General features: G+C 39.9%; 1 protein-coding gene across 1 annotated transcript; it reads left to right on the top strand.

The window, feature by feature from the left end:
• Window positions 1–9409: 9409 nt before the first annotated feature.
• On the top strand, window positions 9410–16016 carry LOC104449691 (pyridoxal kinase). Its single transcript, XM_010063930.3, has 12 exons — window positions 9410–9686; window positions 10455–10548; window positions 10669–10773; window positions 11756–11839; window positions 12410–12483; window positions 12622–12686; window positions 13294–13357; window positions 14269–14334; window positions 14730–14786; window positions 15112–15156; window positions 15253–15306; window positions 15743–16016. Exons 1-12 carry the CDS (start codon window positions 9600–9602, stop codon window positions 15881–15883), a joined length of 936 nt encoding a protein of 311 aa, XP_010062232.2. The 5' UTR covers window positions 9410–9599; the 3' UTR covers window positions 15884–16016.
• Window positions 16017–17092: the final 1076 nt, after the last annotated feature.

The following is a 17092-nucleotide window of genomic DNA, read 5'->3' as shown; positions in this document are numbered from 1 at the left end:
TTCAAAGAGCTTCAACAGTGCAAAAGTGTTGCTACTGAGACAATCTCAATCCAAAACAAGCCACTGCTGAGACTTTTCTTTACACTGTCATGTGTCTAGGAATATTTGAATTGATAAGACAGAAATCATGAGCCACGCAAGAAGTTAGAACAAACAGGTCACATGAATTCCGAAGGCGAATTTGTCTCGGGCTTGGCACTATCATCCAAACCCGAGGGGTGCTGCAAGTTCTGCAAAACTTGTGGTGGCAAGCCGCCCAACCCACCGCTCAAGGCATCACTCGCCGAACCGAAGAACTGACAAACCATCCGGGCCATGATCCCGAGGATCTGCATTTGGTTCTGGCAAGCATCGGCTTGCATCTGCATTATCGCCTTCTCGTGCTCAATCTGCAACTCGATCATCCTCTCCCTCCATTCCATCTCCTCCTCCTCCCTCTTCTCCTCCATCCTCCTCCTCTGCCACCGCTCCTCATCAAACTCCCTCTCTAACCTCATCCTCCGCCCAATTTCCCTCCTCGCCCAGATCACTTCCCGTTTGTCCAACTCCAGTTCCCGGTTCTCCAACCTCTCCATCCTCTCCCTCTGTCGCATTCCCTTCATAAACTCCAGCTCCCTCCTACTTTCTGCTTTGTCGATCAAGCTCTTCTCTCTATAGAACTCTCTCTCTCCTCTCCTCTCTTCTCTCCTCACTATCGCATCCCTCAAGTCAATGACTTGCGCACCCAAGACCCGCCATTTCTTGTTCGATCCTAACGCGGGCCCCCTTTTGAATTTCTTCGACTTAACAACGCCCGACCCCCCATTTTCTCTCATATTCCTACCCTCCCCCGTATTGTTCAATTGACCAATATCGACGTTATCACACTCGATATCATTGCCACTCACATCATCATCATCGGCATTTTCATAATCAGAATTTGCTGCCGCCGCCGCTGCTTCTGCTCCTTCTCCTTCTCCTTCCATATCTTCCTCTCCTTCTTCGTCTCCATCGTCGTCGTCGTCGTCGTCGTCGTCGTCGTCGTCGTCGTCATCCTCCAAATCAAACCCTAAACCCAGATCGCCGGAACCCCCAAAGCCGGAATCCCCCAAGAAATCGACCCCGTCCGGCTTTTTGCCCTTGATTTCGAGCTCCACGTCGCCGAACACTTCCTTGTACGTCAAGAAATTCTCCCAGTGGTCCTGGCCGTCGTCCCAATTGAACTCGCCGCTGGGGGCCCTGATCTTCTGCTTCACGCCCAGGTACTGGTGGCGCATGTTCTGGACCTTGATCGACACGTCCCGCCACGACCACCGGAACGGGAACCGGGCCGGGTCCCGGAGGTGATGGGCGGCGTTCACGTGCTCCGCGATGGGCTTGAACTTCTTCTCGCGGGTCTTGAGCTTGGCCAGGGCGCCGGCGCTAGCGAGCTCCGAGTACTTGGCCAGGAGCGTCCGCTCCTCGAGCTCCGACCATTTCTTGCGCTTCATGGAGAGAGAGAGAGAGAGTGAGAGATGGTCTCGGCGAGTTGTCCGAACGAGAAGAGACGAGAGCTACGGGGGGGACTGCAACTTCGGGAGCACGCAATGAGGAAAGAAATTGAGTGATGGCCCAAAAAATCCAAATGAATAAATAACAAAGGTCGAATATATCTATCGGAATAGGAAAAATTCCAAAAAAAAATAGTGCGAAGTGCTCTTATTTTCTTAAATAAAAATCTGAAGTAAATTTTATTTTAAATAAAAATATAAAGGGTGCGTTTGGTAATATTTACGATCAAAAATTGTTACGTAGAATAGAAATAGTTCTATTTTTATTTTGGGAACAATTTTTTACTAGAAAGCACGCGTTTGGTAAATTGTTAGAAATAAAAAATGAATAGAAACACGTTTGGTAAATTTATATTCTTTTTTTTATTTCTTTTAATTTTTTAATATTTTTATTTTATTTTTCCTTTTTCCTTTCTTTTTTTTTTTTCCTTCTTTTGCCGATCGCCGGCCTCGGCGACGGCCGACGAGGCCCGATAGCCTCACCCGGCCACGGCGAGGCTCGTCGTGGTTGGGCGAGGCTCGGCCTCGCCTTGGCTAGGCAAGCTTGGGCTCGCCCAGATCCGTCGAGGCCGAGCCTCGTCGGTGGCCGGGCGAGCTTAGCCTCGCCTGGGGCGGCGATGCTCTAGTAAGGTCGCCAACCCTCGACGGCGTCGCCAGCCATGGTCGAAGCCGGTGATCGACCAAAGAAAAAAAGAAGAAGAAAAGAGAAGAGAGAGAAAAAAAAAATATTATTCAAAAGTGTTTATAGAATAAAAAATAACTTTTTTTCTCATTTCCGTTCCAATTTTGTTAGGGAACAAAAAAAACAAATTTTGAACAAAAACGCAAACAAACGCGTTTTTGTTCATTTTTTATTCTTGGGAACAAAAAAACAAAATTTTTATTCATTAACAAAAAAAAAAGAACATTACCATGCATGGCCAAAGTGACTTGGCTGTTTCAAATAAGAGTCTAAATAGTCATAATTATTTCAAATAAGGATTTGAGATTACTGGTTATCAGTAGACTAAATTTTCCAACCGATCACGGACGTTTTCGTCCAAAATTTCTTTTCTTTTTCTTTGTTCTTTTTTTTTTTTTTTTTTTTTTGTCACTAGCAATGGCCAACGAGGGCTTGCAAGCCCTAGTCTCATCGCGATTTGGCAAGGGTCGACCTTGCCTAGGGCAAACGGGGGCATGCGTGCCCCCACTAGCCCTTACCAATGGTTGGTGAGGTCACCAAGCTCTCGCCAGCCACGGGCAAAGCCATGCTTCCTAAATTTGGTGAGGGCCGACCTCGTAGATGGCCATCTATGAGGGGTGGCCTCCCCTAGGTGAGGCCATCTCTTGCCTATGGCCCACGTGAATGGCCCGTGTCAAATTGGGCAAGGATGACCCTAGCCTAGCTTTCTATGGCATTGTCGATGGTTGACCAACCACCAATGAAAAGGAAGAAGAAGAACAAGGGGGAAAAAAGACAAAAGAAGGAACAAAGGGAAAATGGTAAATAACGAAAATACATTTGACCGTCGGAAAGTGGGGCCGTTATTTAAAACAAACATATTTACATAAGTTATTTGAAACAATATTTATTTTAAACCCTTATTTGAAAAAATGATGACATTTCAAATCCTTATTTAAAGATTCTTATTTAAAATAAGATCTACTTCAAGTCATTATTTGAGAAAATGAGGACATTTCAAATCATTTTTAAAAAATTTCCCATGAAAATATCTTTTTTTTTATCAGAAAAATTTCATGTTTATTAGTTCAAAAATTGATGGACCTAATCTTTTTGGTTAGAAAAAGCCCTTGAACAAAGGTTTTGTATTTAGTGATAGCTTAATACAAATTCGAACTAGCTCCAACTTGTAGTATTCCGAAAATGCTATTTTTCAGACTTTAATGATTTTTTTTGTCTTACCTTCACTCCAAATATCGTATATTGTCTCTCTTACCTTGTTGGCTAAGGCCATTGGGGAAGATCTATCTCACTTGGGCCGAGGTTGATAAGCCTTACTTGGGGTTGCATGATCTCAGCACCTCATCGCCTAGGGTCACCTCGCCTTTGGTCACTTGAGGCCAATGCTTGTGTCACGGGCCGACAGTTTCCTTAGTAGCGGAATGACCTGTGCAGCGCTTGGTAAGCAAAACTTGCCAAGCCAGCCTTTCTTTTATAGTTATTCCACGAACAATACGTTGAATGATTCTTCATGCGAGATCCTACCACGCCCAGCTTCACTCGAGCATCTAGTCTATTGAGTGAGATAGCAGATCTTTTTAGGCACAATAACTGGTTTCGGGATCGTCAGGAGAGCGGCATAAGCTCCCGACTAGTTTGTGCACGGGAGACCAACCCCGCCTTCAGAGCTCCTTAAGTGATATAATCCTTTTATTCTAGAACTCATAACATCAACCGTACTGACGCCACTCCCACAGACCAATTTTGTTCGTCCTTTTTGCCTTCTCACTCTTCACTCGATAACCCCAAGCATTACTCACAAGTGTCATGAGTACGGGAGGATTCACGGACCGTGACATTCTCCCCCACTCAATTTCGCAACGCCTTCGTTGTGATCTGTTATGTCGCTTCATTGCGTCCCTTAACCATTTGTCACGACCTTCCCGATTTTTTTTTTTAAGGTGAATTATTCGAAAGGGCTAATAAATTATTAAATCCGAAGACTTGGCACAGATCCTCCCAAGTCCTACCAATCGCGACTTGATATTAAGAAATTTAAACATGCAATTATATTCAATTTGGAGCCGCCACTAATCAATTAAGGTTAATTAGAAACCCAAATAAAGTATGGGAGAATACTTTATTTTCACGAACTAGAGATTCAATAAATCCGGGGACATGATTACGTTAGATTAGTCTAACGCATTTTCGGTATCCTTTATTTTAATTTCAAAAATATTTAGCAGACAATGTTAATTAATTTTAACCTAAGCTACTAACATGCAAATGGTGGTTATGCGGGTGCACAATCAATAAAATAACATTCAATAAAAAATGCTAATAAAAATGCATGCCCTAAACATGATTTCTAAATGACAGGACACCTAATTTTTTTCTTTAAAAAAAAATATTAATTATATGCAATCTTGATCTAAATTTAATGGATTTATTTTAATGACATGTGAGATGCAATTCATATGGTATGACTTAAACTTATCATTGTATGCAATCTAATTTATATAATCCTAAATATGCATATCTTTACGTGATATGGGGATGAATGACATGATATTTCTACATGCATGCTATTTTATGATTTTTTTTATGATGATTCATTCATTTTTTTTATGCATATATGCAAACTATGCTAAATAATGATGATACGAAATGAGATTAATTATGAATTAACCTATTAACTAACCAAGGAAATGATCTTTAGTTTTTTTAATGACAATGTTTTTATTGAAAAGAAAGTAACTTAATGGTGCAATGATCATCTTTTAGCATTTTCCTTTTTAAAAAAAAAATTAAACTATAACTCATATGGCATGCATAACATTTTTTTGTTCCTCTTTTTGTTTTACTAAATGAAAATTGATTTAATCTAAAAATATCTAGGTGTATTGCTTTAATATGAAATGTGTATAGACCTAAGTACCTAAGTTCTAGATATGACAATATTTTACTAATAAACAAATTATAATTAAACCTAATATGCAAATTAACTAACACGTACCTAATATTTTTTTTGGATTTTTTTTATTGAAATTCGAAATTAATAAAGAATAATTAAACTATCTAAAGTGAATAATATTCTAATTTATTTTAGGAATAAATTTAACTTAAACTATATCTTATCTTAAAAGCTATATAAAAAATCAAGACATGCGAACATTATTTAAAATTAGCCCTAACAAAAATCACCCATCTAAAATTATAATCTAAAATTATAATCCTATAAATGTAATTCTAATTTACTAACCCTAAAAATACAGTCCTAATTTACTAAACCTAAATGCTCTAATGCAATATTTAGATTTTTATGTACTTTTTGATTATTTTTTTATTTTTAATCTTTTCAAACAAGTAATTATTTTAAAAGAATGAAGATAAGAATTAAAATAATCGAAAAAATAATCCGTTGTCTCACGGATTAAATTAGCAATTATTTTAACTCTATAATGATTTAACAATTGAAATACTATCAAAATTAAAGTAATTAAAAAATGGCCCGACGTCTTACGGGTCAAATTAATAATTACCATAATTTGGGATAAAACCTCTAATGTCTACAAGGTCTACAAATATTGACATACAATATTACAATTCAAATAATTAAACTTAAAAATAAGCTAACATAACATGAAATAAATAAAGAATAAAAAATAAAAATAAACTACCCAAGGCTTGGAAAATGGGAGCAGCGACGGTGGTAAATGGCGCCGGTCAAAGGGTGTCCGGCGTCGTCGGAAGTTACCGTCGGTCGGAGTCTCCCCGTGGTCGGAGCTCCAGCGAGGTTTGGCAAAGGTAGACCTGCAACAAAACGGGGGATCACTCGGGCGAAGGGTTCGGTTGGCAAGGCAGCAGGGAGCGTCGGGCACCGGGTCGAGCAGAGGTGACGCGGCGTCGGGGCAGGGCGTCGCGGATGAGGCGTGTCGACTGGCTCGAAGGCGGATGCTGCAGGGGTGTCGGATCCGGCTGCAGTGGTGCTGGGCTGACGGAGGCGGGTCGCGACGCTGCAAATCGTGGACTTCGGGGCACGGCTAAAGTAGAGCAGCAGAAAAAGGGGATGGCGTCGGTGGTTGCACGTAGACCTGTAGCGTCGGGGTCATCGTGGGCGGTGGTGACACGGGTCGGCTGCGGTGGTGCGGAACAGGGGCGTCGAGCCGGTGGTGGCTCCGAACGGATTCGTAGGCGGCGTTGGATGGCGGTACGGCAAAGCAACGTCAATCGCTCGGGTATGCAGCAAATGGACCACCGGTGGCGTCGATTGGGTTGAAGAAACGTCGGTAGAGTTGGCGCGGTGGTGGTGTGAGCACGGCGGTACGTACGCGGCGGACGGCACAGGCACTTGCAGACGAGGCCGGCAATGGGCTGCTCCACGGACGAAGATGAACAGGGGCCCCTTTTCTTTCTTTTTATTATTTTTTCTGCTGAAGCCCTTCACATCTTCTCTCGCACGTCACTTCTTCTCTGTCTTCTTCTGCAAATGCTGCTCCACTGCTTTTCTTTTTTGACTTTTTCTCTTCTTTGTGTTTCTTTCTTTCTCTTCTCTCTCCCTTTTTTGACTTTTCTCTTCCTTTTTAAACTTTCGATGGCCCCTCAGAGAACTCTCCTTCCTTCTGACTTTTCTTCGACGAAGACAGAGAGGCCCTCTGGACGTCTTCCTCTCCTTTTGAATTTTGAAATGAAGATATATTTTCAACAAAAAATTTTCAAAACCGAATTTTTATTTTATTTATTATTTTCTAAAATATTAGGTGTCAATTGCGCCATTTTTGGGATTTCATATCAAATGGTCACGCTCGTCCAACAAAACAGGTTTCGCTTTATTAATAGCCTCTTTTGATCTCCACTGCTTGGCCATTCTCGGTCACCTGTGCTTTCTTTGGTAAGCATGGCATTTTTCGCCAACCGCATCTTTTGGTAGCACCATTTTTACCTACTTAGCTTCTTCGACCTCAGCAGACCAAATGGAAGTTCTTTCCTTATTGAAAACATGGTAGTAGACATCTTCATTGAATTCACTAATTAATCTAGGAACGTTATTCCTATTTAGCAAGGGTTCGGTTCTTCTCCAACTCTCTATCAGCTCAGCAAAGAACCGACTCGTCTTAGCACCCTTTGCCATCCTAGGAGCAGAAAACCCAGCTTTGTTTGAGCATCTTTTGCCCAGCCATTCACTTTCCGCACACTAGGACCGGTACCACTAGTACTTATCAGTTAGATGCACTGGAGCGAGAAGTTCGATTATTTGACTTACTCACTTACTGGAGGGATTCCCGCTCTAATCCCACTTATCACGAGCTAACAGTTTCCTTGGCCATGAAACGACCCGTACGGCACTTGGTGAGCGGAACTCACCAAGCCAGCTTTTCTTTTATAGTTATTCCACGAACAATACGGTTAATGATTCTTCGTGCGAGATCCTACCACACCCAGCTTTGCTTGGGCGTCTAGTTCATCAAGTGAGATCGCAGATTTTTTTAGGTACAACAACTGGTTTTGGTTTGCCATGGTCTCGTTAGGAGAGCAGCATTAGCTCCTGACCAGTTTGTGCACGAGAGGCCAACCTCGCCTCTAGAGCTCCTAAGTAATATAATCATTTTATCATAGAATTCCTAGTATCAACCGTCCTAACGTCACTCCCACGGATCAGTTGTGTTCGTCTCTTATGCCTCCTCACTCTTCATTCAATAATTCCAAGCACCACTCATAAGTGTCATGAGTACATGATGATTCACGGACCGTGACACTTGCTTCTGGTCGCCCGAGATTATGCCTCACCTCTAGTCACCTCTAGTTGTCGCTTCATCTTTAGTCATCACCTCCACCTCTTCATTTCACATGCTGCGACACTCACTAGCTCTAATTAATGCTCGCTGCATCTGTTAAGCGTGGCCCTCTCTTCTTTCTTTCTTCTTTTTACTTCAAAATTGATTTATGAGAATATACTAGAAGTCAATTATCCAAAACTCTATTTGTTTCGAGCAAACATTTCGGACCAAAATTTTTTTGGGGGAAAGGACCCCAAAGCTCTCCCAAGTACAGCTGCATAACAATCTAATTTAACTGTAAAATGTTCACGTACGCTGATGTGGCTGCTGACGTGTCCAAGTACATCATCAAGGTTTGTGAAAAATGGTAAAAAAGGGAATGGTGTCACCCTTCCTTCCGCAGAGGACCCATTACCTTGTTGGGATCTTGGCGAAGGACGTTGGTCCCTGCTGTGAGCAAGGCAAAGGGCCATTGCCCACGCTGCGAGGGTGCACCAATAGATTAGAAACATATTATAATGATTAATCATATGTAGATGTGAATCCACAGCTCACTGTTGAAGCGGGTATTGATAAATTCAATCATAGTAAATTAAAATCGATCATATTTGTCATACCTCTACATCCAATAGTAGTAACTTTTTACATATGAATTTTATAAAGCAGTTCATTGATCAAACAGATATTAATAAATATTAATGAGCTAGTGACTTTAGAATCATTTGTATTTTCATAAGATAAAAATATCATAGGTCTCTAAGTTATTGCAAAAAGTTCAATGAAATCTCTTATTTTCCTTTTTTTTTAATTGAGACTTAATCATTCCGTAAATAAGTGGCTCTAAAGCCGTGTGAGTTGGTGATTCCTATGAGGCAGCCTTCCATTGTCTTGACATCTATCAATAATTTATTCCAACCTGTTGTGATTGATTAAATTTTCTCAATGGCGGGCAGTTGTATTATTCGCCCTAAGATAATAATGCGCTCTTTTCTGCAAGAAAGATAATAATATTCTTTGCTATAGGAGAAAAAAAAAAGGAAGATCAACTTGATGAGGTCAGCAATGACCAGACATGAAGCATAGATTTAACGCAATGGGCAAAATTGGACGTATAAAAAAATCTGGCCAAAAGTTCGATTTGGCCTTGGGGTTGGAAACCATCGCATCGCAAACATCGTCATTCAAAAAAAAAAAAAATTTATTTCTCATAATTACGGGCAAAAACGAAAAAAAGAAAACGAAATATTTTTCATATCGGTAAGAGAAAAAATTCATAAACTAACCTAACAGAATCAGATTTCTTTCACGGCGAAATCTCTCTATTGCCCTCCGCCCCCAGCCGCCCTTGCGGCGGGAGCCTCCGGGGTCAGGACGGTAAATTGACCACGCGGCGCCCGCCCGAGACCGGGTCCTCTCCAGTATTATAAACACCGCACGCAATCTCTCCATCGTTCGGCGTCGTAAGTCTCCCCCTCTCGGTCGCATTTTTCTCCCCCCGCCGGAGCAAAATTTTCTCGGGGAAAATCTCTGGCGCGCGCGCTTCTCGACCCGCGGGCAATCCGAGCTCCTCCCTCGCCCGGGCACCGGCGGGTTCCCCACCTGACCGCGGGGCGTCGAGGAGAGCGCCGAGGGATGTCGAGGGCGGCGCCTCCGATCCTCTCGCTGGCCCTGCCGTCGGAGACCGGCCGCGTCCTCAGCATCCAATCGCACACCGTCCAGGTCGGTGTTCCTTAGGTCTCCTCCTTTCGCCTTACTGTTTAGGAACGGGAGTGACCGGGGAAGCGCTTGGCTTGGGGGAGTTTGGGCGATCTGTTGTGATGCCGATAAGAAAACGAGATTGATCCAGATGTCAGAGTGGAGCTGACTGTCGTGCTCGTGTTCATGTCTGCGAGAAAAGAATATGTTTTCGCGGTCGTTGGCTTGTAGTAAATTGGTGATGTTTTTGGGGGCCCCCGGTGTTTGTGGTCGGATTTCTGTTAATAACGTCGCTCAATACGGATGAGCCGAGGATAGATATTTGGTGAGCAGTGCTGTTGGTAGCTTCTGCGAACTTCCTAGAAACGGGGCTCGAGACAGGAAAAGGTTTTTTTTTTTTTTTAAGTCCTATGAATGGTTCGAAGTCCATCCAAAAGCGCGCGTTTCATCGTAATTAACTTGGTTTTCAAGGTTTGTTAGTGCTCTGCCTGAGCAACAAATCTAGGTGATTGGTCCATATAAGTTTCTTCTATTAAGTCACGACGCAGGAAAACATTTTTAATGTTCTGCTGATGCAAAGTCCGGTGATAAATGGTTGCGAGAGATAGAAATGGCCAAACCTTATTTTTGCAACTGGAGAAAAATATCGTTTTCTATGATATGATTTCTTATTCGTAACACGCTATTTGTGCACCGGGGGGATTGCTTATGTAATGTAGAAATAGTAGTTTTTGTTTGTTTGGCGATTTTCAGTTTATAATTTAACATTAGTCACATTGTCTATTCCCTTAGGGGTATGTTGGCAACAAATCAGCTGTGTTTCCTCTGCAGCTGTTGGGTTACGATGTTGACCCCATCAATTCAGTACAGTTCTCGAACCACACAGGTTAGCTACTACCAAGGCCCTATACCCAGGAGTAGGATTCAGTGTCACTTGTAAGCTTCGGTGACTTCTGGCTTTTACTGGAGTTTGGAGCACGGCATAATTAGCTCGATTTCATTTCAGGTTACCCGACTTTCAAGGGTCAAGTGTTGAATGGACAACAATTGTGGGAACTAATTGAAGGCCTTGAGGCGAATGATCTACTATATTATACACACTTATTGACAGGTATATGACTTCATTTTTTGTACTAAATTTTGGGGTTCTGCAGGTTTGTCTTCAGGTTGATTTCTCTTTTTCACATTAATTGGTATCTGGGATCATATAACTGCTACATCTCTTAAATAGATAGAATATTTTCTTTCCTTTGCTTTTAGACTTGAATGCACACACATGAATGCATATGTCGGGGGGGGGAGGCAAATGCTGTTTTTTTTTTTTTTCTCGGAATAGGTGGAAGAAGACTATTTACAGGGGATGTTTGCCCAGTGGAAGCGCTTAATTTGAAGCTCCCAGTGAGAACTACTGACTTTAGCAGCTAATTTTCTTGATAGTACAGTCAATGTCGGAACTTCTAAATGTGCAAATGTCTTCGTAGGAGTAGGGTCGGTTATATTGGCTGTTGGTTGGGGGAGTTACTGGGGTATCTCACTTGGTGAAAATTCCAAAACACTTTAATTGTAATTTTCTTCCTTTGCCACCATCTTTACATACTTTATCCAGTCAATCTATGTAGTAAAATTGTGCGAAAAAAAGGTTTTTAGAAAACCTCTCCCGTTATTTCTTTTTTGGAAAGAAGTTTTTTTGAGGAAAACTTTGAGATAGTGTGTGTAACTAATTGCTCTCGCATCTTTTTCAGGGTTTTTTTTTTTTTTTTAATATTTCGTATAACTTACTGAGCAGAATCTCATGGCAAATGAGAAATTACTAGAAAATTATGCAAGAAAAACTATTAGAAAACCTAGAAAGAAATCATTATCCTGACAAATAGTTTCACAAGGAATACTTTCTCTTGTATGGAAGTGTGAGGGGCACATTAGACTCTTTTGAAATGTTCTTGTGGCCAATTAAATACTATTTTTGGGTTCTCTTTTGGCTCTTATTGGGATTTTGTTCCTTGGGCAGTTGGAAATTACCTTCTAGTATAGGGGTAAATTTTCATCTAAAGAACTTGCTTTGTAAGTTTGATCATACTTTTTATTCTTTGCAGGTTATATCGGTTCAGTTTCATTCTTGAATACTGTGTTGCGAGTTGTTGATAAGCTGCGGTCTGTAAACCCAAAATTGACATATGGTGAGTACATTTGTCATAATTAATAGAGGTCCCTAGCGTTTAAGATCAGTGTCACGAGCACATGTTTCTGCCCCAATAGCTACAAAAAAAAAAAAAATGGTTTTTTTAGTGAAGGTTCTTGTATCATGAGTTTGCTTGTAAATTATTTCTCTTTTCAGATAATCTTCTCTTGTCCAAGCAAAGCATAACGCATATCATATTGCTTTCAGATCAACAGAGCAAAAATAAGTCAAATTTTTCTCAAGAGACATGCCAGAGAACGGCTATATCTGCTATCCTTCTGCTTGTGCTAATTGTCAATAATTTCTTAATCAGATAGTACCTTGAAGCATATAAACACCATATTCACCAGTCACCTCACAAATTTAAGGGTTATCGAGGCAATCCTGTTAAATGTGATGTCAAGAAGCCAAATATGTCTATTTATTTGGAGCATATAAAATTTTGTCTGACGATAAGTTTGGTGTACTGTTTCTGCTAAATAATGGCATGAGCATATCTTTCCTCATCTATACAAAGAAATGATCAAGGCACTGACTGTGTCTAGTAAAAACTGCCATTCTTGTCTAGTTTGCGATCCTGTGATGGGTGATGAAGGGAAGCTCTATATACCTCAGGAGCTGGTGACAGTCTACCGAGAGAAGGTGAGAAGAGCAGCTGTTGATGGATACTGGCTGAAATTTTTGCTCATGTCCTAGAAATTGAATTTGGATGATTGTTCGGAAGTTCTCCAAATTAATGGTTAAGTCTCTTTTTTGATTTATTGATACTTTTTTTTGTAGGTTGTTCCAGTGGCCTCAATGTTGACTCCTAATCAATTTGAAGCAGAACTTTTGACTGGGTATAGGTATCTTCTTGTTCTTATGCCAAATCAACTGTATTTGATTACTATGGGAAAGGTTTGGGTGCAATTCTTGGTTCCACTGTTCAGTTAAATGCCAAGTTTGATGTCCTTATCATTCTATTTGTGTTTGATCTTGCCCATGGACGCAAAGCTAGATTATACAGACGAAATAGTAAAGCATTCTTAGATTTATGGGTATCTTAATATTCTCACCGGTTTTTTGCCTTCCAAATTAAATAAAATGGCATCAGTTCCCAGGGGATGACGTTTGACTAGTTTCTATCATCTCCCATGGGTGGCAAAAATGAGAAAGGCTTGCACATATGCAGTTACCATGGTGGTACATGTTGCACAAACTAAAAAGCATGCACAATCTAGCACAATCAGAATAGTTTGTTGGGAAATACTAAGCATCTAATGTTTGTCTCATGCTTTAAACATATAGAGTCCTGGTTTTGGGGTCTTGTAATGGTTACTTTATTAGAAGAAACAATTGTCCGCATTTTTTCTTGCAGAGTGTAATATTTGGATGTGATTATTTGATCTTGTTCTGCTTTTAAGAGTGAAGATCTTGTGCCTTTGCTTGAGTTCTTTGTTTCTTTTGTCTCAGGATAGTGTCTGAAGGGGATGGCAGGGAAGCTTGTAACAAGCTTCATGATGCTGGACCTTCAAAGGTATCATTGTAGTTTTAATTTCTAACTTCTCTTAGTGTGAATTTCTGAATATTGGGAACTCTGGTAGAGTTGGCTTTAATGATACATAATATTGCATTACCTATGCAAAGTGATAGTCTTCTTAGCAATGTCAGTCTGTGTTTTATGCATTGGGAAACATGTAGTCGAGAGGAGCTTGGCTCAACCTAATTGTAAATTTTGGCCAGAAAAAGCCTACCTGTAAAGTTATGGTTGTTTGAAATGACGTTTACTATGCCCTTATCACCCCTTGCCTTTTGTGTTCTTTCCAGAAATCCTCCCCCTCCACCCCCTCCCCCTTCTCTCTCTCACTCTAGCTGATCTTCTTGACATTTAAAAAAAATAGAAAAGTTCTAATGTGTCTTGCTTGCCAATTGCACCAGCTACATAGAATGATGCAATGATATAATTATGAAGCATGATTGAAAAGTTTTTGTATTCCCGAATAAGAGCAAAAAATAAGAACATTGTTAAAGTTGCTTAATATTGAAAGACTTTGTTGCAGTCATTATATTTACTATGAATTTCTGTGTGACTGTACTTGAGCACTTATCCTTCAACTATAACAGGTGTGACTTCAAAATGATGTCTACCTACCTACCAAACTTTGCTCTCTTATTAAAGCTGCATAATTGTTTTTTATGGGGTATAGCCTTCATTGCTACTGCAATTTCCTGGATGATTTTCTAAGATTGTTAGAGAAATTGCAGCTCTTTAGTGCAGGATTACCCTGTTCCTTCTGCTCGGTGTGTGATTTTTTTAGCCGTGACAAGATTGTCATAGCTCAGTTTTAGCTCTTTAGTCTTTCAACAAGTTTTTTGCTGTGAAGGATCTTTACTGAATCTTATTTTTCCATCTCACTTGAAGGTTAATTGTTTTCTGATTAATCTCAGGTTGTGATTACAAGTATAAGTATAAATGGGGACCTGCGCCTCATAGGCAGTCATCAAAAGGAAAAGGTGAGTTTTTCTGTATTTATAAAATTAGTGGTTTTGTTTAAATTCTGACATTTCTAGGTAATACAAGTCTATATAATGGTTTGGACATTTCGCCATAAGAAGTGCAGCATTATCTCTTGGTGTTTTCTCATGACTCTCTTTATTGATGCTTAATCATGTGTAGTAGTAGCTCTCTTTCATGATATCGTTCCATTCTGGTATTTGGATTTTTCCTTAATTGTGAGAACATTGTTGAATTGTTCTTCTCTTTGCTGAGACACAAAAGTATGTACCAGCTATCTGAACTTGGAGTGAAGATATTTATCATTATCGAGAATCTTGAGCATTCCGTGATCAATAGAAAATGCTGCTCATCCTTTGGTGGTAAAGTGCATTGACTCCCATGCTTTTTTTAGGGTCAGGTTCCTGAGCAATTCAAGATCTTGATTCCAAAAATTCCTGCTTATTTCACGGTACTTTTCCTTTATGAACTCTCTTCAAGTAGTTGCACAACTTATTCTTAGTTACTGACAAACGGATAAAACATTAGACAGTCACTTTAGGCTGTGTAGCATTTTGTTGACACATACTAGACTCACTTCACCTTTTATTTCTAAATGTACTGGTTGAAATACATTGGAGCAAGCATCTGTTGAATAAATAATTATGAATTAATACACTGTTGAAATTGACCCACAGGATTTCTGGGGGTGATTGCTCGTTTCTTTTTCACTAGCAGCCTAGCATTTCTGCAATCTCTTATGCTGATACATTATAAATACTTTAATGCGATTGTAGGGAACGGGAGATCTCATGACAGCACTTCTTCTTGGATGGAGCAATGTATTGCCCGCTTTTAGAATTTTGATTTTTCCTAACTTGTAGTAATCCTTGCAATAATTTACTCTTCCTGAACCCAACAATTCTTTGTTTTTCCAGAAACATCCCGACAACCTTGATAAGGCAGCAGAGCTTGCAGTGTCGAGCTTACAGGTGCTCATGGATCTTATTCTATTTTGTGTTGTGTTTGGTCTTCCGTGTAAAATCATAGTAATGGGATAGGATAGGAGAAGAATTCTTCCAAAAATTCATTATATCCTACTCCTATCCTCAGCTTGGAGACTCACTGGATATAGAGTCAGATGCTGATAATGTTTATCGGTTCTTATCTAGCCAATCGGGGCCAACATTCACTGGCCATCTTCTTCCGTCCACATTCATTCACACACGCGGGTCACCAAATACCATCTACGGACGATAGACAATGCAACATCAAAATCCTATAGAAGAAAATTTAGCTGAAAGCCAATGGATCAGCCACGTCCTATTTTTGCCTTGCTCACCACTAGGATCAAATGAATCGACTCTTGTTTGCATCGTTGCAAGGTATAAACATGATTGACTGTGGGGCTTCTACTATGATTTGCAGGCGGTACTTCAGAGAACAGTGAACGACTACAGAAGTGCCGAGTTCGATCCACAATCGAGCAGCTTGGAGATTAGATTGATTCAAAGTCAAGACGACATTCGGAACCCACAGGTCAATTTCAAAGCGGAAAGATTCGACTGAACACTATTCGTTGTCTTATATAATTCATCATCTGTATCAATTATAAGACTGCTTTTAAGCCCTGGCTGTTCTTCGAGCTTTTATTTGGTTTTGTGGCAATAATAAGAGGGGGAAAGGTTAGTGTTCTTCTGTATTGCTTGTGCACTCGATGCTTTCCTCGTAATCGGTATCCTTTGAGCCATTGATACGCATGTTGTGCTTTGTTAGCGAGTTAGAGGATTTGGTTTTAAGAAAAAAAGACGGGATTGCATATTTAAAAAAGTTTAAACAACTGAAAAGTAGACTCAAACCCTATAGAAACAAATATCGAACTTCATGGCCGATTGAAGCAGGCACTCATATAATGGAAACAAAGAAAAGGAAAAACGGAAATTATAAACCTATCGTATCCAAATTGGTTCTAATTAGACGTCAAACTAACAGAATTGAACTGAATGACTTGTGTAAAAGTTGAGAGTCAATCGAACTTCCAACTTCATAACTAATTAGTTATTTAATCAATTATACAAGATGATCACATATTTAGTTAAATTAAAATGCACACTGTCCTTTACTTATTGCTTTTTAAAGGAGTTGTGATTCCCTCCTTTAACCAATGAAAAAGAACATTTCTTTCCGGGCTCGAACATCAATGTCTTCTTTTTCCTTAAAGAGGTTTTCTTTCGAGTCGATTTGTTCTACTTATCCAAGATTCTCTTTGCTCCCATCGTGAAACAATTGACGAGGCATAAGAGTGTTTAGCTTCTCAAACTTAAATATAAGAATATAATTAATTTCATCTTGGGGAACTCTTCTAAAAAAAAAAAAAAAAATGTTAATGAAAGCAACTGGATGCGTGGAAGAAATTAGCCTTGAACGTCACAAGAAGTAAAGCACAATTTATTATAATTACTTCAGCCATAATTAACAGTTTATCGTATGAAAATACAAAATGAAAAGTGTGTGCTCACATCTAAACAATTTATTAAATTATTTGGATGATAGGAAAAGAAAAACAAATGATCGAAATTCAAGTTTCAATTCATGTCGGACCAAACAAAAGAACGGGAATTCTCATTCATTTTCTATTCATTCCATTCCAACCTAATTCAATATTCATATACTAAATACATTGGACTATGCATAAAAACATATGTGCGTGTATATATATATATGTTTCATTTTCTTAAAAAATATGAAATCGGGCACAAATGCTTTAAATTTCATGTA

Source organism: Eucalyptus grandis, chromosome 6, assembly GCF_016545825.1.
Source record: "Eucalyptus grandis isolate ANBG69807.140 chromosome 6, ASM1654582v1, whole genome shotgun sequence".
Taxonomy (NCBI): Eukaryota; Viridiplantae; Streptophyta; class Magnoliopsida; order Myrtales; family Myrtaceae; genus Eucalyptus; species Eucalyptus grandis.
This window is presented reverse-complemented; position numbering and strand designations above follow the sequence as displayed.